The sequence below is a fragment of the Capsicum annuum genome, chromosome 4, assembly GCF_002878395.1.
Source record: "Capsicum annuum cultivar UCD-10X-F1 chromosome 4, UCD10Xv1.1, whole genome shotgun sequence".
Classification (NCBI taxonomy): domain Eukaryota; kingdom Viridiplantae; phylum Streptophyta; class Magnoliopsida; order Solanales; family Solanaceae; genus Capsicum; species Capsicum annuum.
Genome location: NC_061114.1, coordinates 59989095 through 60015751, shown reverse-complemented (window position 1 = coordinate 60015751; position 26657 = coordinate 59989095). Strand labels below are relative to the sequence as shown.

General features: G+C 36.7%; 1 protein-coding gene across 4 annotated transcripts; it reads right to left on the bottom strand.

Moving 5' to 3' along the window:
• Positions 1-691: 691 nt before the first annotated feature.
• Positions 692-14617, bottom strand: LOC107868064. Of its 4 annotated transcripts, XR_007054944.1 has the most exons (4): positions 14000-14617; positions 1308-1353; positions 1129-1215; positions 692-929 (listed from the first exon to the last, which is right to left on the bottom strand). XR_007054944.1 is itself a non-coding variant. In XM_016714632.2 (3 exons), exons 1-3 carry the CDS (start codon positions 14301-14303, stop codon positions 1212-1214), a joined length of 354 nt encoding a protein of 117 aa, XP_016570118.1. In that variant the 5' UTR covers positions 14304-14617; the 3' UTR covers positions 966-1211. The 4 variants fall into 4 exon arrangements, 3 of the variants coding, with proteins under 3 accessions (XP_016570118.1, XP_047267785.1, XP_016570117.1); XM_016714632.2 differs by lacking the exon at positions 692-929 and having other exon boundaries at positions 966-1215; XM_047411829.1 differs by lacking the exon at positions 692-929 and having other exon boundaries at positions 966-1353.
• Between the last annotated feature and the right edge of the window lie 12040 nt (positions 14618-26657).

The window sequence follows — 26657 nt, the reverse complement described above, 5'->3', positions numbered from 1 at the left end:
ATAGATCTTGTATTAAGCAATCTAAGTATGTTATTTACATTTTTTTCTCTTAATTTAAATGTTATCTTTATTTATAAATTAACTTTATTGACATAATCATACAATAATTTATAGCATCAAATATTTTTTATATTACTTAAATATTGCATTTCTTAAAAATAAAATGAATTAGTCAATAAGTTTAATTAAGAAAAAGATAATGAAGGTAATTCAATATAAGACAACAATCATTTTAGATTGTTAAAACCTTCTATTTAAAAAAAAAATCAGTAAAATAAAAAGTAGAACGGTTTTAATGTGTGCAGTTGTTTGAAAACTAAAAGAACGTCTAAATTATACAGTAAAAAATGTTGTTTCTATACTCAAAAATCTATACTTTCTTCATTTTAACTTGTTTAGCTGATTTTAACTTAGCTCAAAATTTAAATGCGTAATGAAGATTTTTGAATTTTATAAACTGAAAATATATGTGGAAAGAACCAAAATATCATTTAATCTTGTGGTCTTAAATATGTCATATAAAAAGAGATAAATTAAAAGAATCTAAAAAAGGAAAGAGATATTCTTTTTTAAACGGACTAAAAAAAAAAATAGGACACAAGAAATTAAACAGATATATGATTTAACATTTTAGAAATATTGAGAGATTACCGAACTACTTTCAACTAATACTATTGTTACAAAAAAAAAATAGCAAAAAACAGAAAAAATTATACATATAAATGTTAATGTAGTTAAGACTCGTACTTAGTATGAGCCAAATGACACTAGTTTAGTGATAAGAGTGTACCTGGAAGACTTTTCATGTATTTATTATGGTGTACAAGACGCATGATACAGGTAACTTTTTACCATTTTACCCGTATGGATTTAACAGTCCGATCATAATTTGAACTGGTCTGTTACGCCTCTCTTGTTTAAGGGTTATCCTGGGAAAATATTTGTTAAGCGGCACATACTCGTTAAGGTAATTCTAATCGTTTAATAGCCACTTTAGAGGTACAAAATTTAATCACAACAACAATCATGCCTCAATCCCAAATAAGTTGAGATATCATGTCTATATGATCTAAACAAGTCGGTTCTTCAGCAGCGACTAAGAAAGTCCTGTCAATATTGCAAACTTACCGAGAATAACCATGTCTAATCTGTAGTGGAATCAATCAAATATCCAAATGCAAGATATCACAAGTTCACTGCAGTTTGCGTCCCTACCTAAATAAAAGAAGGTAGATATCAAAAGGAAGCATATGGTCTTGGTGTTGCTCTAATATTTTAATAAAGTTATTCCTGGAAACCTCACCAACCTTATCCAGAGCACAGCAGCTTCAACTTCTCTTCTATGGCCATTATCTATCAATGTCAAGACAAAGTAAATCTTGGGTCAAGGTTATCATTTCCAGGAAAAATCTCATAAAGATGCATGTCCAGCAAAATAATACAAAGAGGAACTTTGCACCACTTTAACGTTCGTGAGACAAGCCAACAACAGCAACATACCCGGTATATTCCCACATAGCGGGGTCTGGAGAGGGTAGAATGTATTGCAGTCCATAACACTACCTCAGAGGTGAGGTAGAGAGGTTGTTTCCGATAGACTCCCGGCTCGAAACCAAACAATGAAGGAAAAGACATACTATAAAAACAAGAAATAAAAGGTAGTAACAAAACATACACTAGCATAAACAAGATTATCACCAACAATCTACCTGAAACCACAAACACCACCCAAAAACTCCAAGAACAAGACACTACCCGTGAAATGCTACAACCACTAGCCCCCATCCTACTAGCTTTCTACCCTAGTACGCATCCTTCACACATTCCTATCTAGAGTCATGTCCTCGGTAAATTGTAATTGCTCCATGTCATGTCTAAGCACCTCCGACCAATATTTCTTCGATCTACCTCTACCTCTACCTCGTCTGAATCCATCCACAGCCAACATCTCAATCCTCCACACTGGGGCATCCATGCCTTCCTCGTCACATGTCCGAACCACCTCAACCTCGCTTCACACATTGTCTTCTACTGAAGTCACCCCCATTTTGTCACGTATAACCTCATTTCTGATCCTATCCATCCTAGTAAACTCACACATCCATCGCAGCATCCTCATCTCCGTCACCTTCATCTTTTAAATGTGAGAGTTCTTGACTGGCCAACACTCCGCCTCATACAACATAGTTGGTCTAACTATCACTCTATAAAACTTGCCTTTTAAGTCGAAGGGCACCTTCTTATCACTCTAAATGCGAGCCGCCATTTCACCCACCCAGCACCACTACAATGAGTGACATCCTTGTCAATCTCACCATTTCCTTGTATCATAGACCCAAGATACTAGAAACTATCTCTCTTTGGAATGGCCTAGGTATCAAGCTTCACTACCACATCCTTCTCATGTGACCCCTTATTGAACTCACACTCCAAATATTTCGTCTTGGTTTGCTTAACCTAAATCTTTTAGACTCTACGGTTTGCCTCCAAACCTCCAACTTGGCATTAACTCCTTCGCGAGCCTCGTCAATTTGTGAGACAAGCCAATTCACAAAGTTTCAATTTGGCAATTAACATATATAGTTGATTAATAGTGAAACTCAGCTCATGGCACAGTCCCAGGAAAAATAAAAGTAGAAAAGTGGAGCAGCGTCAATAATTCCACAAAATAAACTTGGACCTCTACCTCCGTACAGACTGTGTGAGAAAGGAAGGGAGAAAACAGTTGGAAATCACTAAGTTCCTAGAAAAAACTCAGCATCACACAACTTTCCCCTTATGATCAGCTTCCCATTCTACTAACTGAAGCATGATATTTTGCAGATCTTAGTGGCCAATTGTTATTTTGCCATTAAACAATTTGCTTCTTCATAAACAAGCTACAACAACGGCTTTCAGACAACAAATGCTGGTGCAGGTGATTTTCCATCGCCTTTTTGAGCATCTCCACCTGCATGTTTGTGACGAAAAGCAATGAGAAACAATGCAACTAGCACCATGCCTTCCATAGCACTTATACACTGTGTGTCTCTGTGTGCAGATGAGTGTGTGTGGATGGCTTATATTGTCTTCAATGATTATGAAATACAAGATGCTCATTGAATGATAAGTTAAATACAAGATGCTAATTGAATGATAGGTATTTCCACCAAGACAAAATCAGATATCCAAGAATTGCAAGTATAAGTATTTCGCATTTACGATAAAATTTATGGAAATTGACCCACCACTTCTTTCTATGACTGAGAAATCAGAGGGCCAATAGACCTACCCCACAGATCACAAGCTGTGATCTTACCACTAGAACAAAGCCCAGGGGCAACTGGCGGCCCACCGCTTCTTATTCAAAATAAAGAAATCCTGTCTAATTCACTTTTATTGGGGGAGGACACTGAATTTGCTCTTCCCTATTCTTGGTCTGAAAATAACCAAGACCACAATTGAACTTGATTTTGATTCATTACCAAGTTCATATTAAGAACTCATCTATATAGACATCAGCAACAAAAGGATTTTAATGATGAGCAACAAAATATGGCCAACTCCAGGCAGTTACAAACGGAAGTGTCAGATGAAGTCCTACTGAAAGTTGTATGGTTTTCAAAGTCAATCACAAAAATGCCAGCTGTTGCTATTTGAAATCAACCGGTGCAAAAGGAGCTCGAGAAGGAAAAGAAATGACTCAGAGGTAGATCCGAGGCAAAAACAAGGTCAAGGGCCTGTTCAGCACCTCCTGGAAAGGGCCACTAGTTCTGTTTTAATAACCAAGAAAATCCCCAAGGATCAATAGTGCACAGTTTGGAACTAGGTGGACAATGGGGTCACCCCTCTACCCTTGTATTGATAAATCTTACACCTTTAGCTAAGGATTTAAGTAATAAACATTTGAATATAGGCAAGCTTAAGGAGGAATTCTTTCAAGATACACAACTGATACCAGGAAATGGTCTATCCACCAGGTTCTGGAAAGAGAGTTGGTTAAACAACACAATCCTCAAGGATGAATTCGCCAATATTTTTCAGATCTCTAGTGAGCCAGACTCCCTTCCACTTAGAATAAGGAGGCAGAGCTTGCAACCTTCTTTCCAAAAGGCTGAACGGATACAAATTGAATTTGTCGGTAGCAGATAAGTTAAGATGGGCTAGTGCAAATGATTGCAGGGGCTCAGATAAAGCAGGTTATGCAAACTCGTGCTAGAAATGATTAGATTGACTACTGGCCATGGAAGTCTAAGCTGCCCAAGAAGCACTAAATGTTTCTGCTGGACAGCCCTTTGTGAAGCATGCCTCGCCCAACACAATCTCGAAAAAAGAAACATCCAAATAGTCAGCGGATGCTACATGTGTCAACAGCAGATGTAACCAACAGTCACTATTCTTCATTGCAAAAATGCTAGTGACATATGGTGCTTGTTCTATTCTCTTTTTGGTCTTAGCTGCCAATGCCACAGATCATTAAGGAGGCCTACGAAGGTTGGAGTAGTTGGAGAGTTGATAAGGCCATCAAGGAAATCTGGAAATGATACCTGCAAGTACTTTTTGGTGTATATGGACGAAGAAGAACAGAAAATGTTTTAATGGTTCATCAACTCCAAATTATTCCATTAAGGCTAAATGTTTGCCGTGGAAAGCACTTTGGCAGATTACACTGAAACCTTTTTGAACTTTGTTAGCTCCCCAACACTAGCATAGTTTCTTACGTAATGCAGCTAACAAAGTTTTTGGCTCCTCCCCTGTGCAAGTTTTTGCATCTTCTTGATGACAGTAATGAAATCTATTATTACTTCATCAAAATTATTGAGGCATTTCAAGGATTTTTTTCCATGTAGTACTTTATTATATTTTGCAAATAAGGATTGCAGGAACAAAACATCGGGGAGACCTTCACAACTTTTTCTTTTCTCCTAAAAGTCTACCATTCTCTAGGACTGAGAATCTAATCATTGATAGGGAGAACTTAATCCACTTCCTCCACCTATCAAGCATCTTTTGTGTCTGTTAAATATCGAAAAGGCAAGAAACTGCCCTATTTTAACTTATCATCCACCTATGCTAAAGTTTCCATGATCGTCAGTACTATTCCTTGTCTAGATTGTTTTATTTTGAGCCGGGGGTCTATCGGAAAAAGCCTCTCTACCTCACCTCTGAGGAGTGGTATCGACTGCGTACACTTACCCTCCCCAGACCCCACTTGGTGGGAGTATCCTAGGTATGTTGTTGTTGTTGTTGTTGTTGTTGATCGTCACTAGCTAGAAACATAATTTGGCATACAATGACATGGTTTCTCTATTGATGAAGCTAGGGTATTCACACGAGTGGATGATCACCAAAATTGTCTAAGAGAACTGTACAATGTGAAAGGAAAATAGAGAGAAGGTAGAAAGAGAAGAGGATGAGAGGAGGAATTATCAAGGTTTTGCTAGATTTCTAGGGGTCCAACTCTAGAGTGAACCAAAAGTGTAATCAGTATAAAATAATATAAAGATTACCATAATAAGTTAAGGATGTTGCCTAGTATCCAATGAAGTGGGTTGAGAATCATGAAGAATTCAAATTCAAGCAGAGACAGAAAAAACACTAGGTGTTGAACATGATTGCTCAACTCATTCCAGCAGAGACAAAAACCAGATCTCTATTATGTTTCATTTTGTCATCATTAGATCTTTGACTGTTTGTAGCAAAAGACTATATCCATAGGTGCTACGACACAGGGATGAGCGCTTGCTTTTCTAACTCTTGCACCCATACAATTTCAAGTAATCACATGTCTGTAATGCAAACTAGGCTTCATCAAGCTGAGGTTTCTAAAAGAACTTATCCTTGGTAAACTAAGGTTTCCGAAGATAACAATTCATAGACAAGGAAAACTCACTCTTTAACAGAGTAATAGTGCAGCTAAGTTTACAGTGCTTTCAGTAACTAGCTCAAGTTTAAAACTGCTATTACTTGGTTAAACCTCCAAGTGCGGACTGTAAACATAACATTTAGATGAATATAATAACAGCCACAAGACAAAAAGGAGTACTTGTAACAAACTTGATTGAATAAAAGAAATTCAATAATCGGCTGAGCACTTTGAAAAAGCAGTAGAACTGGGCCATGTACTGTGGAAACCCCATCAAGTGCTATGTGCTAACACAGAATCTCAATCCCTCTAATTTGTCATCATGATTTATCTAGCAATGTCTCTGCCCGCAAAGCTAGAGATAAGCTCTGCGTACATCCTACCCTACCCAGACTGAAGAGTTGCAGTGGAATGCTCCTCAACTCTGGGACCTGTTCCCAGATGAACTCAAGCAACAATAACTAGGAGAAGGCAAAAGCTATAAAGTGCGTGGAGAAAGTAAAAAGTAGACATACGATTTTTACGTGGAAACTCCTTACTCAAGGGAGAAAATCACGAACTGCCTCCGTGATTTCTTAGCTCCACTATATCCGAGCAACTTCTTGAATACAGATTTCAAACCTCGGGATTAAACGTTTAATCCTTAATCTCCTAGTAACAACTTCATTACAAGGAAAACACAAACAGTAACTCTACGGCTTCAACCTCCCGCTGACTCTAACTGGGCACACCAAGCTAACTCTAGCTCGAGAATCAACCAACTCTAGATGATTAGAAAGAAAACTAGTTTACACCACAATACCTACAAACAATCATAAGCAACAGTAGGCAAATGTTTAAGAGCACATTACAAAGACTCAAATACAACAAGGAAATAAAATGTGACTTAATGAATTATCAGTTCCCTATTGCAAAATGGAGTCTTTGATTTCAGCTTCAGAGAGATATTTAGTTGTAAGAATACGGAAGCGATGATTTTCTTGTTGAAGAAGATGAGCAATATATGGTATGCCACAAGAAAACCTAGGAGAGATCCCATTGGCTAAGACAAAAAGGTGGCATCAGCTTTTCACCAACTTTGTACTTTGCACCAACTGTGACAGATGACTGTGATAGTGATAGGTGAACCAACCTATTCCCTAGGTGGTAGCAGCTTTGTCATCATATAATCTCCACGAAACAGGTCCCAACATATAATTTGTCAATCATCAAAACTAAGGACTTAATCCCCCTTTTTGATGATGACAAACCCATGCAAGCATTCAACATTTTCAAACATCCACACAGCACACAGCAGGACTCAGCAACAACAAACCACAGCAGTTCCCCCTACCACTGATACCTCTAAGTATCCTACACAAACCTTATTTCCCCTGTCTATCAGCATTATGTTCCCCCGGAGTGTGAGAACTCTGTCTCCCACTCAGTCCAAATCACATCATATACTACAGCCCAACTACAATATGTACAGCTATGCACAGCTACGTCTCAACTTCCCCCTTTTGGCATTATCAAAGAGATTAAGTAGTAAACCAAGCATAGATAAGCATACATGTTAATTCATGGTCATTAAGGCAACACTACCAGGTGCAAGGAACATTAGATAGAAATAAAGGAAGGGATAACACAAAAGGAAAGCATTCAAATATCAACTAAACCAGTATCAAACACTATTCAAACATAGTGACCTCAAAACAAGATGATAATTGTGCCAAATACATCCCACAACCAATAAATAAATGAGGGGGCTAAAGGAATGGAGTGGGGACTAGGTGGAGATAGATTCTAAGAAGAAGCTTTGGACAACTGTTTAAGGAGAATTGTTATCCTTTTACTCTCATCAGCATGTACCTTAAGAATCTGTTGAGTTAGTTCTTCATTCTTGACAGTTAAGGCTTCAGTCTTAGCTTTTAGCTTCTTTACCCTTTCCTGCAAGGTAGCAATTTCAGCGCACAATTCCTTTTCTGAACCTATTCCCATTTGACCTCTTTTTGCAGTTGCAGCCTTTAACGCAGCAATCTCTGCATCTAGTAGAGCAATCATGGCAATCATAGACTTTATGTCTTCCTTCAAACTCTTTGGTACATCCATCAGTTCAGAAACTAGGGACTTGGATTTTCCACCACCTCTCCTTGGCACACACTCGTTGTCCTCCAGAGTGGTCATGTTAAGCATTTGCTTAACAGATCCAATCTTCCCTTTTAACAAACCACATTGAAGTAAGAAAAAATCCTATTAAGCCAGACCATGTTTCCCATCTTTGATAGACATCAATGTATGCATGTGTTCAATGACTATAGTAGGAAGACTAACGTTCTTGAATTTGGACAAAACCTCCTTAAGATACAGATCAAGGCCAGTGGCAGTGTTTCTTTTCTCTAACCGAGGAAGAAGTGATTTGTTTACCAACTCAAAGAGTAGTTGATACTCACTTTTCAAGGCCTTCTTGGTACATTTTTTATATTCATGTCATCCAATCTGTTCTCTGTCTTGAGCCGGAGATCTATCGGAAACAGCCTTGCTACCTCTTCGGAATACATCTTACCCTTCTCAGACCCCACTATGTGGGAATACACTAGGTTTGTTGTTGTTATTGTTGTCATCCAATCTGCCATAAATCTCCAGAAATTTCATAGATCCTTCTTCCGGTTTCACAGACTTTATCCCTTCAGTAGATGCTCCCAAGATCTCAGACATCACATCCTCATCAATGGCAATATATACTCTATTTACCTAAGAGGTCAAGTAGAACCCATCTTCAGAGAATGTAAAGTCATGATAGAACAGATGCACTTCCTTTTCATACAAGAGAGGAACAGATCCCTCAAATAGATGCTCCCTATTTTGAAACTTAACTCATTCAAGTAATTCCTTCATTCCAGGGAGATCAGCCACAGTAGGGTCAAACACCCTCCCTCTTAAAACTTCTTGTGTCTTTAGGATTTCTTGCCTTGCCTCCCTGGACAAACATTTGCCCTTCCAAGTGGATAAGACAGTAGGGTCAAACACCCTCCCTCTTAAAACTTCTTGTGTCTTTAGGATTTCTTGCCTTGCCTCCCTGGACAAACATTTGCCCTTCCAAGTGGATGAGGAAGACTTTCCTGAAGGACCAGTCCCCTTAGGAGATGGGTTATAGGAGATAGATAACTCAGGAGCTCCTGAGGTCTTTGCAATCTTGGAGCTGGGACCTGGTCCCTTGTTACCTATGTTTGTTGGCCTTTTTCTCTTGCCAATCATTTTTGATACAGAACTTCTCAGAGGACCTCCCTTTCCTTTCTTAGGAAATACAGTTTTCTTCCTTTCTGCCTTTGCCCTAGTGGCTCCCATACTTCTTTCCATATCAAAGTCAGCAGCATCACTGTTGAATACACTGTCATCATCATCATCTGACAAATTTTTTAACAAATCATTTAGGCTATCCTAGTCACTATCCCTGCTATCATCATCATTCTCAGTTTCTTCACCAGACTCCTCAAGAAGTCTACATCAACTGGCTCAATTATATCCATCCCCTTCTTGTTCTCCATTCTTCTCTTCTTGGTATCATTCTAATTTTTTGCAAGGCTTCCTTCATCACATTTATAGGACTCACCCTGGTCCCTGGTGTCTTAGCAATTCCTGAGGGCCTTAATAGAGGAGGATGATCCTTTCTTGGACTACTTCCAAGACAAAAGCTTGTCAACATCACTATTTGAGGCAGCCTTTGCATCCTTCTTGACACCTAAAAGATCAAGCACAGGAGAAAGTACCACATTCTCCTCATCAGCATCTAAGGGAGGATTATTTTGCCTCCTGGTGAAAAGCGTCGTAGAAGGAGTTTCATATCTTGGGGATTCAGCACTCAAAGTTGTAAGACCCTGCACTCCTATTTCCTTACTCATGGCCTGAATATTGGAGGGAGGTTCCCTAGAGGTAGGTAAATCTTCAAACAGGATTTCATCTAAGGAGGCACTTCCTGACTTGCTAGAGGATTCAGAATTGTCGGGTGAAGGAACTGGTTGGTCAGAGATGGGGTCTTTGGATTTGTTGACTTAAGAGGCGATTGAAAAAAAAAAAGATTTTTTAAGAAGTCAATTTGGGATTCTTCCTCTCTGGAGAGGGGGTTTTCAGAGGGATCTCCTTCTCTATCTGAGGAGGGATTGATTTGGATTTAGACTTGGTATCAGTAATCTCATCTCCTCTTGAGAGTGGATTATTAGGAGTTTCCATCATCTTCTGAGAATTGAAATCCCTAGCAATTTTGTGTAGGGAAAATGGAGTGAACTTAGTAAGACGAACAATTCTTCTAACACAGAACGAAAGGAAAAGGTATCTAGTACTTTCAATGGAATGGATTCGCTCTTTTGAGAGGATGGGGAGGGATTTGACATTATAGAGATCAGGTGAACTATGAGAAAAAGAATGATATGAGTCTTTTGGAAAGGGTTTGGGAACTAATGAGGCTCTATAAGAGAAAATTTTCAAAATAAGAGAAAGAAAATCTGATTTTTGATTTAAATAAGACATGAGTGGGATGGTTGAGATTGAATGATTAAATGTGTCTGAAGAGACGTGTCCGGTCAGATGGACGTGTCTCTTGGACTTAAAGTACAAGTGACAGCCTTTTGAAAGATGCGAGAGAGTGACGTGGCACATATCATTTAATGTTTAAAACAGTCAATATTTAGGAATAATAAAAGATACTGACCTGATTAGGGACCTGGTCCCCGCGTGATCCTTGAACACAAACATTTTGTGTTGTCTCTCCTTCACTTTCTCATCTTTTCCTCCTTGCCTTGGGTGTATATTAGTAGAAGATATGGAACTGAATTAGACATGCATATCATTACCTCACTAAGATACCTGCTTACCAAACAGCATTCATCTCATTATGAACGCAGAGAGCATTCATTTGAATCTCATCAGCTCCATCTCTTCATGTTTTACTCAACTAGTTCCCTACTAACAAGGAGACATTGCCTCCTTTAAAGGGCAATCCTTCACGCCTTCGATCATATGCTCTAGCAGCCAGCATCAACATCCCTACTTTGGTTGCTTCCTCTTGCTTTGCGTTGTATCACAAATTAGTTGTTAGTCTTGGAAACCATTTCAATCTGAGTTCCCAATGGGGAGATAAAGGGAAGATCAACTTCTTCCTTGTCCAGCAGGGTAATCTTCCTTTCTTTCTTCTTGAAGCAGTGAGATTTCTCATGTATCTCTGAGCAGCTGCTGCTTTGAATGGACACATTTCTCCTGTGTGCCCATCCTCCCACAATGTGTGCATAAAGGATTTTCCTTGCTCATTGCATGTCTGATAAAGGAGTTTGAAGCCTTACCTTGACCGTGGAACCCTAAGCCTCTCCTGCTACCGGATTGTTGGCTGGTGAGGGTAGTCAGAGCGTGCAATGAAGTGGTCCACCTAAGATCCTGTTTAAGCTCAGTCTTTGCCCTAACCAGTTCCCTTTCAAGAGCAGAGTTTCATTCAAGTGAAGCAGTTATATTAGCTTTAATTTCAGGTACTTCTTCCGGCTGAAACTGTATCCTGCTTCCTTCACCCTTTCCCTTAGAATACTGCTTAGTGATTTCACCTAATTGTTTACTCAGAAGATCATTATCACGCGTAAGATTTTTGCAAGTTGTTTGATGTTTAACCACTTGCACACTTAGTTCAACCAATTCTTCTCCATACTTTTCAAGATCTACCTTCAGCTTTACCTTTTTCACTGGTGAGTTCAGTGACCTGGACACTCAACTCAATAACTTCTTCCGCACATTTTTCAACGGCTTCCTTCAAATTCTCTTTGTCTTTAGCAAGCTCATTCAATGAATTAATCAGTACAGAGGCAAGAGATCTCAACTTACTGAGGAAATAATCCTTCAGATTTTCTTTGATGTCCAATAGAGTCCCAAGTTTACCTTCATCATCATCGGTGTCTGCCGTCAAAGCAAAGAATGAGTCAAAAACTTGCACCTCATCTTCCACATCATAATGGAGACATCTTTTCCTTGCACTGATTCATCTGAGTCACTTGATGAATCACCCCAGCAGGCTGCAAGCACTTGATTTGCAACCTTGTCAGCTGCAGCTATACTTCACAGGAACTTGTTCCTTTCCTCTCTCCTTACTCACAGTTTGTCTGAAATGATCTTTGCGCATTGGACAATCCTTGAGGTAATGGCCTAGCTTGCCACATTTGTGACAAGCATCATTCCCCTTTCCTTCATTGAAGTACTTTCTAGATTTGCCCCTTATAGATGGGAGCCTCTGACTTTTTCAAGGCTTTAGTACCCGTTTAGCAATATAAGTTGTTTCATCGCCTTCAGCTCTATGAGTATCTTGTGTGCCCTTCAGAACCAGATTTTTTTCCACTTTAGGCTCATCCTTTAACCTTCCAAGTTTTTTTTAACATCTCATAGGTTTTGAGGTTGCCAATGAGTTCATCCATAGCCATTTTATTCAGACCCTTTGCTTCAATGATTGCATTAACTTCACTTTCCCACCTTTTAGGAAGAATGCTTAAGACTTTTCCAACCTGTTTGTGGGCAAGGATGTCCTCATTTGTTACTGCAATAAACCTCGTGTGCATATCTTGAATGGACTCTTCTTCCCTCACGGTGAAGGTCTCATATTGATTTGTCAACATATCTACTTTGAATTGCTTAACCTGACTAGTTCCTTCATGGATTGTCTGAAGACAATCCCAGATCTCCTTAGCAGTTTGACAGGCAGAGATCTTGTTGTACTCATCAAGATCAATACCACATACAAGCAATTTCTTGGCCTTGTAGTTCTTTTCTATCTTCTTCTTATCTGCATCATCATATTCCTCCTTGGTCTTTAAAACCTGAGAGGTCACATCACCAACTTTTACTGCCCTTGTAGGAACAGAAGCACCATCCTCAATGACATCCCATAGCTCTGAATCTTCAATCATGATGAAGTCATGCATTCTTGTCTTCCACCACCCATAATATTCACCACTGAATCTTAGGGGTCTAGTGATTGGGGGGTCTTTTTCTAGATTTGAAGGAGCAGTCATTTCTAAAAATCCTTCCAAGGTGTTACCCTTTTTATGGAAGACATGCTCTGATACATACCAAATGAAGAGCTGCAGTGGAATGCTCCTTAACTCTGGGACCTGTTCCCAAATGAACTCAAGCAACAAAAACTAGGAGAAGGCAAAAACTATTAAGTGCATAGAGAAAGTAAATAGCATATGCAAGAGTTTTATGTGGAAACTCCTTACTTATGGGAGAAAAACCACGACTTACCTCCATGATTTCTAAGCTCCACTATATCCAAGCAACTTCTTGGATAGAGACTCCAAACGTCGGGATTAAACTCTTAATCCTTAATCTCCTAGAAATAAATCTATTACAAGGAAAATACAAGCAGTAACTCTACTGCTTCAACCTCCAGCTAACTCTAACTGGATACACCAAGCTAACTCTAGCTTAAGAATCACCCAACTCTAGACGATTATAAAGAAAACTAGTTTACACCACAACACCTACAAACAATCATAAGCAACAGTAAGCAAACATTTAAGAGCACATTACAAAGACTCAAATACAACAAGGAAATAAAATGTGACTTGATGAACTATCAGTTCCCTGTTGTAAAATGGAGTCTTTGATTTCAACTTCAGAGAGATATTTAATTGTAAAAATATGGAAGCAATGGTTTTCTTGTTGAAAAAAATGAGCAATATATGGTATGACACAAAAAAACCTAGTAGAGATCCCATTGGGTGAGACAAAAAGGCGACAGTAGTTTTTTCACCAACTTTTGTACTTTGCGTCAGCTGTGACAGTTGATTGTGATAGTGACAAGTAAGCCCAACCTGTTCCCTAAGTGGTACAGCTTTGTCATCACATAATCTCTAGAAAATAGGTCCCAACATATAATTTGTCAAACATCAAAACTAAGGACTTAACAAAGACCCCATAATGGGATTAGACTGGGTATGTCGTTCTTGTTGTTGTTTTTGATTTATCTAGCACGTTAACACAGCAAAAGTCGGAGGGTTAAAACCCTAACGACAGACTAAACCCAACCACTATACATTTATTTCAGCAGATACTAAACCACAAAATCATTTTCAACACAGCAAATTTGTGCAATTACCAGAGTGCGCAAATGTTATAATTCAAACAAAAGAGAAAAGACATTACCAGAAAAAGATGTGGCAGTTTGGACTTCTCCATAGATGGATTTAAGCTTGGAGGGTGGAATAAGGGGGTTGGGTAAAGCAGCTTCGGCAAAAAGCTGTTTTTTCCAATCCCACATGGTTGTCTTCATTGCTTTATTAGAATTGAGCAATGATTCCTTTTCTGCCTCGAGAACTTCCATGTTCCTTTGTTGCTGCACTGATCTGGCACATAGCAGCCCAAATGCACCCAATAACACCACGTTCAACACTTTGTTGCTGTTTAGCGCTTTGCTCACTGCGTCTCCCACTTTGTTTGCCAACTCCATCCCTACTTGCTCAACCAACTCCTAACTGATATCAAGTGCCTCTCTTTTTCTTTTTTTTACTAATTTTTCTAATTTCATTATTTTCCGTAATGTCTATTTCTTTATTACTTAAATTTATTGTTGTAAGTAAAAATAGGTTAAATAACCTATTTCTCATAAAAAAAGACTATTAAATAAGATGGTCCTTTTTTTTTTTTTTTTACAAAAGAGGAGTTTATTCATTACTGCTATGCATCATACAATAGAAGTGGCCTTAGGGTCATTAGGAGTCAATATTGGCCTATTACTAGTTATACAGTCATATTGAAATCTCGGCACAACAGACCCAAAAAAAGAAGTTTCACTGTTATATGCATTTAGCAACTTTCTAATAAACACCGACGAAATTATCCACACCACCAAAAGGTTATTTAACGTCAGCTTTTGACCCTCTTGGCTAGCTTATCTACTACTTTGTTGAAATATCTTGGCTCATGCTGTATCTGAGGGTTCCCCAGGCTGAAGAGAAGATCCCTACAAGAAGACGCCAAGCTACTATTAAAGTCTAAATGATGATCAAGCATATTAATTTCCTCTAGTGAGTTAGCGCTTATCTCCTGTAAAACTTGCATATCCTATGCAATATGCAGGATAAAAGAGACTAAGAAAGGTTCTAACGGTGGGCGTTGTGGAGGAGAAAGGAATTCACATTAAATATATGAAAAAGGTACAAATATATCCCTGAACTATAATAAATGGTACATACATATATCCTTATTATATTTTGGATACAACTATACCCTTGTCGTTAATAATTTGGGTCGTATATACCCTTGACCCTAACGACGGGACACGTGTCAAGATCTTATTCGTTGACCGTAATACAACTCGCGTTCTTCTCCTCAATTTTAATCTCTTTCACAATTGAGTTTTCAGGCAGCTTGGGGCATCTGTGGGAGAAAATTCATAACGTATCGTGGGGGTTTCTAAATCATGAACGGCTTATAGTGTTGGAAAATAGACTCGTGAGGATACGATCCATGCAAAAACTGATACAAGTACGACCACGAAGATGGACGCATGTGAGAATGTAATGAACCTGGGCTTGGAGTGTGCGAGTGAAGGACTTAAAACACACCAAACTGACCCTAATCTCACACTTGGAATGTAAAGAGAAGCCTTGGAACACAAGAAGGCAGCCCCTAAATACACTTGAAGGGAGCCTAGCTCTTAAAAGGGCATTTTGTATTTTATTTGTAACCTAGTATAAATAAAACATTGTAGGGCTTTTAAACTTAGATTATTCATAATGTTGTAAGTCTTGAAACACAAAGAAACACAAGTCCTCTTTCCTTTGAGGCACCAAAACCAAAATTAGGCATAGAGAGTGTGGGATCACTCTTGTTGATCTCATGGCTTGGAAACGTGATGCTTAGGAGGTGGATTACGACCTTATGTCTTTGTAAGAAATAGGTGAACGTTGTGTGTAATGTTACGGGTCTAAGAGTGGAATATGCTCTTGGGTTCTTAAGATTATACCTTCATTAAGTCTATCTAACTATCCCTTTACTTTTATTGTAATCTTATAGTAGTTTGTGTTCTTGTAACCGTTTTTATCTCTTGTTAGTAAAATCGTGTGTTGTTCCTATCTTGTTATTGTTGTCTATCTCCCCATATTGTTGCTGTTTTAGTATATTTTTACCTTCAATATCTTGTTGTTATTGTGTTTTTATTATTGTTGTAGTGAATCAGAGAGTGGTCACCAAAGGGGTCCTCGGTTCTTCAAACTTGTGGAATGATTTGGTGTTTGTTTCGTGTTTCCCTTGTGAAGAACCGAGGACAAACACGAGGGAAACATGAAACAAACACCAAATCAGTCCACAAGTTTGAAGAACAGAGGACCCCTTTGGTGACCACTCTCGGATTCACTACAACAACAATAAAAACACAATAACAACAAGATATTGAAGGTGTAAATACACTAAAACAGCAAAAATACAACAACACAAACTACTAAAAGATTACAATAAAAGTAAAGGGATAGTTAGATAGACTTAATAAAGATATAATCCTAAGAACCCAAGAGCATATTCCACTCTTGTACCCTTAATACTACACACAACGTTCACCTATCTCTTACTAAGACACAAGTCGGAATCTACCTCCCAAGCATCACGTTTCTAAGCCATGAGATCAACAAGAGTGATTCCACACTCTCTATACCTAATTTTGGTTTTGGTTCCTTAAGGAGAGAAGACTTATGTTTCTTTGTGTTTCAAGACTTACAACATCATGAATAATCTAAGTCTAAAAGCCCTACAATGTTTTATTTATACTAGGTTACAAATAAAATACAAAATGTCCAAAATGCCATTTTATGAGCTAGGCTCCCTTCAAGTGTATTTAGGGGCTGCCTTCTTATGTTCCAAGGCTCCTATTTACACTTCAGGTGTGAGATTAGGGTCGGTTTGGTGTGTTTTAAGTTCTTCACTCGCTCACTCCAAGCCCTGGGTTCATTATATTCTCACATACGTCCATCTTCGTGGTCGTACTTGTATAAAAAAATACTCATCTTCTTTCCAGATCTATCCAGGTATCCTTCTGAAATCAGACTATCAGTTTTGTTTCGTCATTTTTTGTTTGTTTTGTGCAGCCTCACGAAAATTCTCATATCTTGACTTGGGAACATCATAATCAGAAGTCGTTTTTGGTGATTTGGAAACTAGACTCATAGAGCTACATATCTCATGGGAATTACAATCAGATTGAACCCAAATCATCCCAGATATTTACCCAAAACCGATCTTCTAATCTTAGTTCGCTAGTTTTATTAGCTTTGCACAGTGTCACGATAAAATTCTATATCTCGACATAAGAGTATCAAAATTTAGGCATAGTTTCTTGCATTGAAAACTACACTCATAGAGCTATGTCTCATGTAGGAATCAAAATCAGGTTGCACCTAAATCAACCCAGATATTGCCCCAAAATTGATCTTCTAATCTTGGTTTGCTACTTGTATCAGCATTGTGCAACGTCACGATAAATTCTTTATCTCGACTTAAGAGTATCAGAATCAGGTGCCCTTTTTTTGGGAAGTAAATCGTAGATCTACAACATACATAAAAACCACACTCAACGCCTTTACGAATTTATACAGATACATCATCAAAGTCAGCTTAGTTCAAAATCTGATGGCCTATTTTGTAACGTTAAATGGCTATGATAGAAAATTTATAGCTTGACATAAGAGCTTTTGAATCATGAGCCATCTTTTTTATTTCGTAGAAGTTTTTGAGATCTACCACATATGTAAAAATGATGGTGAACACTTATATGGATTTATATAGATATATTGTCAAAATGTGCTTTGCCTTGCTAGTCTCTTCACCTTTACACGTCCGTGGTAAACTTAGTGAAGGAACGTCTATCTTCATGTGATATCTAGTCAATTCAAAGTGTTGTTGCCATGCTCAAATAATGATATGCACTTTTTTTTTTTAACTTATATGACTTAGAGTAAAAATACTCTAAGTTGCCTACGTACCTCGGGGGGATCAAGTTATAACGTAGTTCAGGATGATGAGTTAATTTATAGTTTTAAATTTAGTTATTTTTCTTTTTAGAGAGCTGCTCATAGTCTAGACTCATGCGGGCCAGGAGTGACATGCAGTTTAAGCTTGTGCCTTACGGAGCGTAGGCAACCTTCATAGAAAGTACTGCTTTAGGAACTTGCCTTTTATGGGACCAACCCTTACACCATCTTGATGGACAATCTTATAAGTACCACTTGAATAAGCTTCCTTCACTACATATGGCCCATCCTATTTTGATGTAAACTTGTCACTGATGCATTTGTTAAGGATTATGGATCTTCGAACTTCTAAGACCAAGTCACCTACTTGAAATGATCATGGTCACACCCTCTTGTTGAAATCTCTAGCAAGTCGAGCTTGATAACGCTTCAACCTTTACTGTGCTTCTAATCTCTTCTCGTCTAATACCTCCAACTCTGCTAGACGAAGTTGAGCATTATTTTCAGCTGTAAGCCCTTCTTGAATCGCAATTCACAATGATGGAATTTGTTGTTCTAATGGAAGGACTGCCTCTACACTATACACCAAAGAATAAGGAGTTGCTTGCGCTGCAGTTCTGAAGGTTGTACGATATGCCCACAAAGTTTCACCGATCCTCTTATGCCAGTCCCTTTTATTTCTTGCAACAACTTTCTTTAATAGATTAGCAAATGTCTTGTTAAAAGCTTTGGCAAGACCATTGGCAGGTGCATTGTACATTGAAGACTTGTGCTGCTTAAAATTGAACTTCTCGCACAAAGACCTCACACTACTAGAAAAAACAGAAAAACCAACCACAAAAATGGACCACATATGGTCGGTTTTTCTTCTTTTTCGACCACAAAACCGACCAAAATACATGATCGGAAAAATAGTGGTAGCTTTTTTAAAACTGACCACATGTGGTCAATTTTTTTAAATATATATATATATATATATATATATATATATATTTAAAATTCAATATTATTTAAAAAAAATTCTAAACAAAAGCGACCACCAGTGGTCGCTTTTATAAATTTAATAAAAATAAATTTTTTAAAAAAAGGCAACCACATGTGGTCGCTTTTGTATTTAAATTATTTAATTAATTTAAATAATAGCGACCACATGTGGTCGCTTTTTGTATATAAATTAATTAATTAATTAATTTAAACAAAAGTGACCACATGTGGTCGCTTTCTTATATATTACTTAATTAATTTATATAAAAAGCGACCACATGTGGTCGGTTTTATTATTTAATAAAATTATTTTTAATTAATTATAGTAAATTGAGTACATGTGGTCGATTTTTTTAAAAAAATTAGAATATGGTCGCTTTTCTAGGAATTTTTTAAAAATCGACCACATCTAGTCGGTTTTTATAAAATTTTCGAGAAAAAATGATCACATGTGGTCGCTATTCTGGAATTCTTTTTATAAACCAACCACAAGTAGTTGGTTTTTTGAAAATTTTTTAGAAAAGCGACCACATGTGGTTGATTTTTCTGGTAATCTTGTAAAAAATTAACAGCATATAACTATGCTACATTCCATCAAACCTGTTATACAATAAAGCCCACCAATCAACATTTAATATACAATCAACCACCGAAAGAATTCAAACATTAAAAATTAAATTATTTACAAAATTTATCGAGGTTCCAAATCTAAACTACAAAACATACAAAAGACTAAAAACTACAACTCATCATCCGCATCCTCATTCTCAGCCCCACCCATTCTATTATCATTATTTCGTTGATATATCCATCTATAATCAAGCTCCATCTACACAATCAATCACATTCAAGTAATTAGTTCAAGTCAAAAAAGTTCAATTTTTAATTACCTACACTTAAAACATTTTCAAGTCACTAATTCACTTCACAAGTTACCAAACTAAACTTAATTCAAAATGAAAAATTCGAATTTCAAGTACCTACACTTAAATATTTTCAAGTCACTAATTCACTTTTCAAGTGACCACTCTTTACTAAAATCAAAACGCAAGTTCACATTTTAAGTACCTAAATTCAAAACAAAAGGCACTAATTCATAATTCAAGTACCTAAACTTAAATATTTTCAAGTCACTAATTCACTTCACAAGTTACCAAACTAAACTAAATTCAAAATGAAAAGTTCAAATTTCAAATACCTACACTTCAATATTTTCAAGTCACTAATTCACTTCACAAATTATCAATCTTTACTAAATTCAAAATGAAAAGTTCACATTTCAAGTACCTACACCTAAACATTTTCAAGTCACTAAATCACTTCACAAGTTACCAAACTAAACTAAATTCAAAATGAAAGGTTCACATTTCAAGTACCTACACCTAAACATTTTCAAGTCACTAAGTCACTTCAAAAGTTACCAAACTAAACTAAATTCAAAACACAAGTTCACATTTCAAGTACCTACACTTAAACATTTTCAAGTCACTTATTCACTTCTAAAGTGACCACACTTAACTAAATTCAAAACACAAGTTCACATTTCAAGTACCTACACTTAAGCATTTTCAAGTCACTTACTCACTTCTCAAGTGGCCACACTTAACTAAATTCGAAACACAAGTTGATCTTTCTTGTAACTAAGTTCAAACCACAAGTCACTTATTCACTTCTCAAGTGACCGCACTTAACTAAATTCAAAACACAAGTTCACATTTTAATAACCTACACTAAAACATTTTCAAGTCACTTATTCACTTCTCAAGTGACCACACTTAACTATATTCAAAACACAAGTTCATCTTTCAAGTAACTAAGTTCAAACCACAAGTAACTTATTCACTTCTCAAGTGACTACACTTAACTAAATTCAAAACACAAGTTCACATTTCAAGTACCTACACTTAAACATTTTCAAGTCACTAAGTCACTTCACAAGGTACCAAACTAAACTAAATTCAAAATGAAAAGTTCACATTTCAAGTACCTACACTTCAACATTTTCAAGTCACTAAGTCACTTCACAAGTTACCAAACAAAACTAAATTCAAAATGAAAAGTTCACATTTCAAGTACCTACACTTCAACATTTTCAAGTTTCTAATTCATTTCACAAGTTACCAACCTTTACTAAATTCAAAACAAAAGTTCACATGTCAAGTACCTATACCTAAATATTTTTATGTCACTAAGTCACTTCACAGGTTACCAAACTAAACTAAATTCAAAATAAAAAGTTCACATTTCAAGTACCTACACCTAAATATTTTTAAGTCACTAAGTCACTTCACAAGTTACCAAACTAAACTAAATTCAAAATAAAAAGTTCACATTTCAAGTACCTACATTTAAACATTTTCAAGTCACTTATTCACATTTCAAATGACCACACTTAACTAAATTCAAAACACAAGTTCACATTTCAAGTACCTACACTTAACCATTTTCAAGTCACTTATTCACTTCTAAAGTGACCACACCTAACTAAATTCAAAACAAAAGTTCATCTTTCAAGTAACTAAGTTCAAACCACAAGTCACTTATGATCACACTTAACTAAATTCAAAATACAAGTTCACATTTCAAGTACCTACACTTAAACATTTTCAAGTCACTTATTCACTTTGCAAGTGACCACTGTTAACTAAAATCAAAACACGAGTTCACCTTTCAAGTACGTACACTTAAACATTTTTAAGTCACTAATTCACCTCTCAAGTTACCAAACTAAACTAAATTCAAAACTAAAATTCATATTTCAAGTACCTACAACATTTTTAAGTCACTAATCCACCTCTCAAGTTACCAAACTAAACTAAATTCAAAACTAAAATTCATATTTCAAGTACCTACACTTCAACATTTTTAAGTCACTAATCCACCTCTCAAGTTACCAAACTAAACTAAATTCAAACCAAAATTCATATTTCAAGTACCTACACTTCAACATTTTCAAGTCACTAAATCACTTCACAAGTTACCAAACTAAACTAAATTCAAAATGAAAAGTTCATATTTCAAGTACCTACACTTCAACATTTTTAAGTCACTAAGTCACTTCAGATATTACCAAACTTTACTAAATTCAAAACAAAAGTTCACATTTCAAGTACCTATACTTCAACATTTTCAAGTCACTAAGTCACTTCACAAGTTACCAAACTAAACTAAATTCAAAATGAAAAGTTCATATTTCAAGTACCTACACTTCAACATTTTCAAGTCACTAATTCACTTCACAAGTTATCAAACTTTACTAAATTCAAAAAAAAAAGTTCACATTTCAAGTACCTAACCTAAACATTTTCAACTCTCTAAACTTAATCATTTTTAAACTTATTTATTTATTAATAACTCTTAGATTATTAATATCATATTTACTATGTATCACTCATACACTTAATTCAATAGGTTTACAAGTGAAAAAAGTAAAAATGAAAATAGTGAAAATAAGTATTAAATTATTTTGTAAATCGCAAATACAACTTGCTAAGTCATATTTAGTATTTTTATAGCGCATTTAAAAGTAACCCATCCTTTTATCCGAAAATAAAGTTTAGGCCTTGATTGTTGTGCTCCACATGTTTCGGAATGTGCTTCCTCCATTGTCTGTTAAGCTTCTACTTTGGCAAGATATTGCAGGAATATCTCTCGTAAGAAGGACAAAATAATATTCCCTCATGAAAGATGAATCATGGTGCCCTTGTCTTAATGTATGATTTTTTTCGTGGATCCTCAGGTAGCTTTCCATGTTAGAGATATTCAATTAGTGGTTTCCACCATTCTTTTTCTTCAACCACTCGAACAGATGTATGGTGGCTTTCATCTATTTGAAGTTCAAGACAACCAGGAATAACACACCAATGACATACTTACACCTTTGTTGCCATATTTTCTTCGAGTGCCAGCGTTATGGCTAAGTTAGCCAGAGCATCTGCCATGAGATTTTATTCTCTTGGGATATGGTTTAGGAACACCTGATCAAGCCTTTTAAGCAGAAGAACAATATTGAATTTTCCAAGCCCTAAACTACAATAGCTAATCCAAGCCCTAACTAAGAACTACATTAAGGTGGCCTACTCTCAAGAGAGAGGATTTTCAATGTCTCATATTTTCATCATTAAACAACTAATAAGAAAAGTCCTAAAATGTCCTATTTATAGTATATTACAAAAGAAGACAAAATGACTACGCTACCCTTAATGATAGAGGCGGTCATGAAGTGCATTTTGGGCAAAATAAAGTGACCAAAATGTCCTCAATGAAGATGACTCCAAAACCGTGCTCCATTAAGTATCCAAATTCATAAGTCCTCAAGTCTTTAATGCTCCAAGCAATCTTCCATTCACGACCTTGATGTATGGTATGCTCAATGGTAGGCTCAAAACGGGTTCTCCATGCATGTTCTCGTTTCCTCGAGGTGACCAAGTCTTGAGCCTCTATGTGTTGGCCTCCAAAGATGTCATCAAAATATAAGATGACCATTTGTCCCGTATCATCCTCCCCTTTTTGAAAAGAATTCGGCCTCGAATCCAAAACTTGCAAAATCAAAGAGAGGATAATCAAATTCAAACTCCTCATGGCATGAGGGTTAGTATTAGCACAACAAATCATCTCAACATGCCAAGGTTTCACATATTTGCAATATAACCAAGGATCCTTTAAATGAAATATTAAAAACTCAATGAATGATGTACGAAGGATTTGGTTATGGCATTCACCAAGAGTGACGCTTTGTTTGTCATGTAGACCAAGCAACAAATTGGGTGCACCAATATCACCATTTCTATATTTGGCATCGAGGTCAAACGGGAAGAGTGGCCATAGACACGGGTCTAGACAACACTCCCCTTTCCCTTGGTCTCTACCCAAACTAAATGACATACTCTCTACAATAGCATACATATCATCCAAAGAAAATAGAGAGTAGAGAAAGGTATCACTCAAGTCAACTTCTACTAAGCTTCCCTCATGTGAGTACTCAATACTAATTTCTCAATCATCACCATGAGTATCTCAATAATAAAGTCACACAAAGTAGAAGGAGAAGTAGTTTCCATGACCATACATTCCTTGACCTTAAGAGTACTCTCATCTTCCAAGAAAAGATTTCCATCTTTGGGAGGAATATTGTCACATCATAGTGGGTTAGCATATAGGCTATAGCTTTCAAGGCAAGCTTTAACATTATTTTCACAACTAGGTCTATTTGGGGTGTTTATATCATCTTCAAACAAGACATTATACCTAAAGATAGCATGATATATTTCATGGGCAGATTCAGAACAAACACGTTCATCACTCTCTAAAAGATCAATATCAAGTTCCAAAGAGATTTCAAGTACAAAATTATCCCAAGAATAGCTCTCAGGTTCACTTCCCTTTTGTTGACCAACATTTTCAAGTACTTTACTCACTTGATTTCTATTAATCACATCACATATATACTCAAGTGGTGGATAATTTTCATAAATAATTTGATCAACACCAATTACACAAGACAATGTACTTTCGTTTAACACATAGGCTTCAACACTAGGTGGACATAAATTGATCTTACAAGAAGAGTCAATTTGGTCATCAATAAAATCAACTAGTGTATCTACACTCACAATATGTACATCATCAACAAGAGGCAAAGAATCATTAGAATCACAAGTAAGTAAGATGCTACTCACACTCAATGGGCTACTAGTCACACAATTATCATTCACATGCACAAAAGTGTAATAGTTAGTTATTTTACCTTGAAGTTCTTGAGTTGACTCTTCTTTGGCGTGTTGTGAAGGTCCTCCACAAGCTTGGGAAAAAACTTCATTTCGGCATTGCTCTTCTTCACTTACCATGTCAGTACCTACATAAATGTTCTTAGAAATAGAAGAAAAATAATGTTAACTCGGTTTGGTGGCAATTCCCTCACTTCACTCCACACAACCTCTCCTTTTACCACTCTCAAATTAACACCTTTACTCCTCTCAATAGTTTGTCTCTCATAAGCATTCAAATTGGATTAAGTATTCAATTCTCTTTGCAGCTCAGGTAGCATGTATGTTATGAGGTGATTTTCCCACCGGTCTCTTACAATATTAGTCTAATTTTGCTTATTTGGAACTCTGTGTTATTCAAACCAATCGGCACCTAAGCATACATGACCGTATGTCAATGGAAGAATATCACACTACACCTACTCTTGGTATTTAAATTGGGAGAATACAACTTTGACCCTCTGGTAACCTTAAACTTATCCAAGAAGTATGGAATAAGTAAAGGCTCGCGAAACAACTTCAAGTAGTCAACCATGGATGAAAGGATGTAGTTTATATAGTACCTATCATATAACACAACGAGGCATCTTGGTATCCCAAAAATGGTCACCTTTCTGGAGTGTACACTCCTTCACAGATCAACATTGTAAGGTACATGAGTACCCCTCAGTTTTGGAGATGATACCCTCTTCTTCTCGTTGGACAACCTCCACTAGAGCTAGTATAAACATTCACACTATATCGACCTTGATAAGAAGTACTACAAGGTGGAGAATATGAATCTTCACACTCCTCACGTGTACTCTCATCATAGCTCTCATAAGCTTTGTGAACGAAAGAGTTATACCTAACACCAAATCTAGGTTCGGAGTGAGAAGTGTAAGACTCCTCACATGCCCCAACATCATCATAAGATCCATCATGAGGTCCTACATCATCTCCAAGTTCACCATAAGCACTAGAAACTTTATTCACCTCATTTTCCCCCTCAAAATCGTAACTCTCAAATCTGCCCAAGTTTTGATCATGGCTATTTTCGTAGCCTCCACAATCTCCCTCAACTTTATAGCCATAAAAACCCTTACTACAATCATAGTCTCCCATGTTGTAGTCACAATAAACCCTGTTTATCGAAGACACGTTCCTCTTATATCACCTTTGTACCTACATAATGAACAAACAAGATTAGTAAAAGAAGCTCCTCACCAACACACGTACACACTCATCTTTGTGATTCTCACAATTGGAACGGTGAATAATGAAAGTTTCTTATACTCCGGTAGTCAATAGGATGCCAATTCTACTTGGCGGTCGAAATGGATTCTTGTTTGATCGACTTAAGATACAAAAACAAAATTTACATACAAACTTGAAACAAAGAAGTTACTATGAGTTAAAAACGATAAAAGCACACAAATAATGAAAACACGAAAGAAACGTATTCAACAATTAATCTACAATGAAGTAGGTTATTACTAGTTGTTAATTAATTCTAGAATCAAGACTTGAGACTAAGAAACAATAAAATGAAACTAAGAATCAACAACAAGAAACTAAGAATCCAAGATTTGAGCCAAAAGTTTTTGTATTGTACGGAATTTGGTGATGTGGTGGTCTAGGATTGGTTGCGATTTATGAAAGGTTCTTACTTTTCCCAACTTTGAAATTTTGGTTTGAATTTCAGTTCTTGAAGTGGTTTACCCGCCCTTGGAGAAGGCAACAACAAGATTGGAGCCCTTTTCACCTTTCAAAAAGGTTTGACTTACCTTACACCTTTTAGGCAAGACACCTTTTTGAGGGGTTGGTGGACTTTTCCTCTTTTGGAAACCTAGGAAAGTGGTCTTTATTTCTTTTGGTAACTAGTCTTTTTGGTAGATCTTTTGTCTCCCTTCCCTTTTGGTAGATTTTTGGGGACTAGTTTTAAGACAAACACAAGGGCTTCTCTTCCCACTGCTTGGGTTTGGATCAAACAACACTATTAAAGAGCCTTCTTGCAACTATACATGAATATTGGTCTAGAACAACAAGAACATTCAATAGAAGTTTGAATACTAAGTCTCAAATTGAGCTCCAAGAACCAACAACACCCTT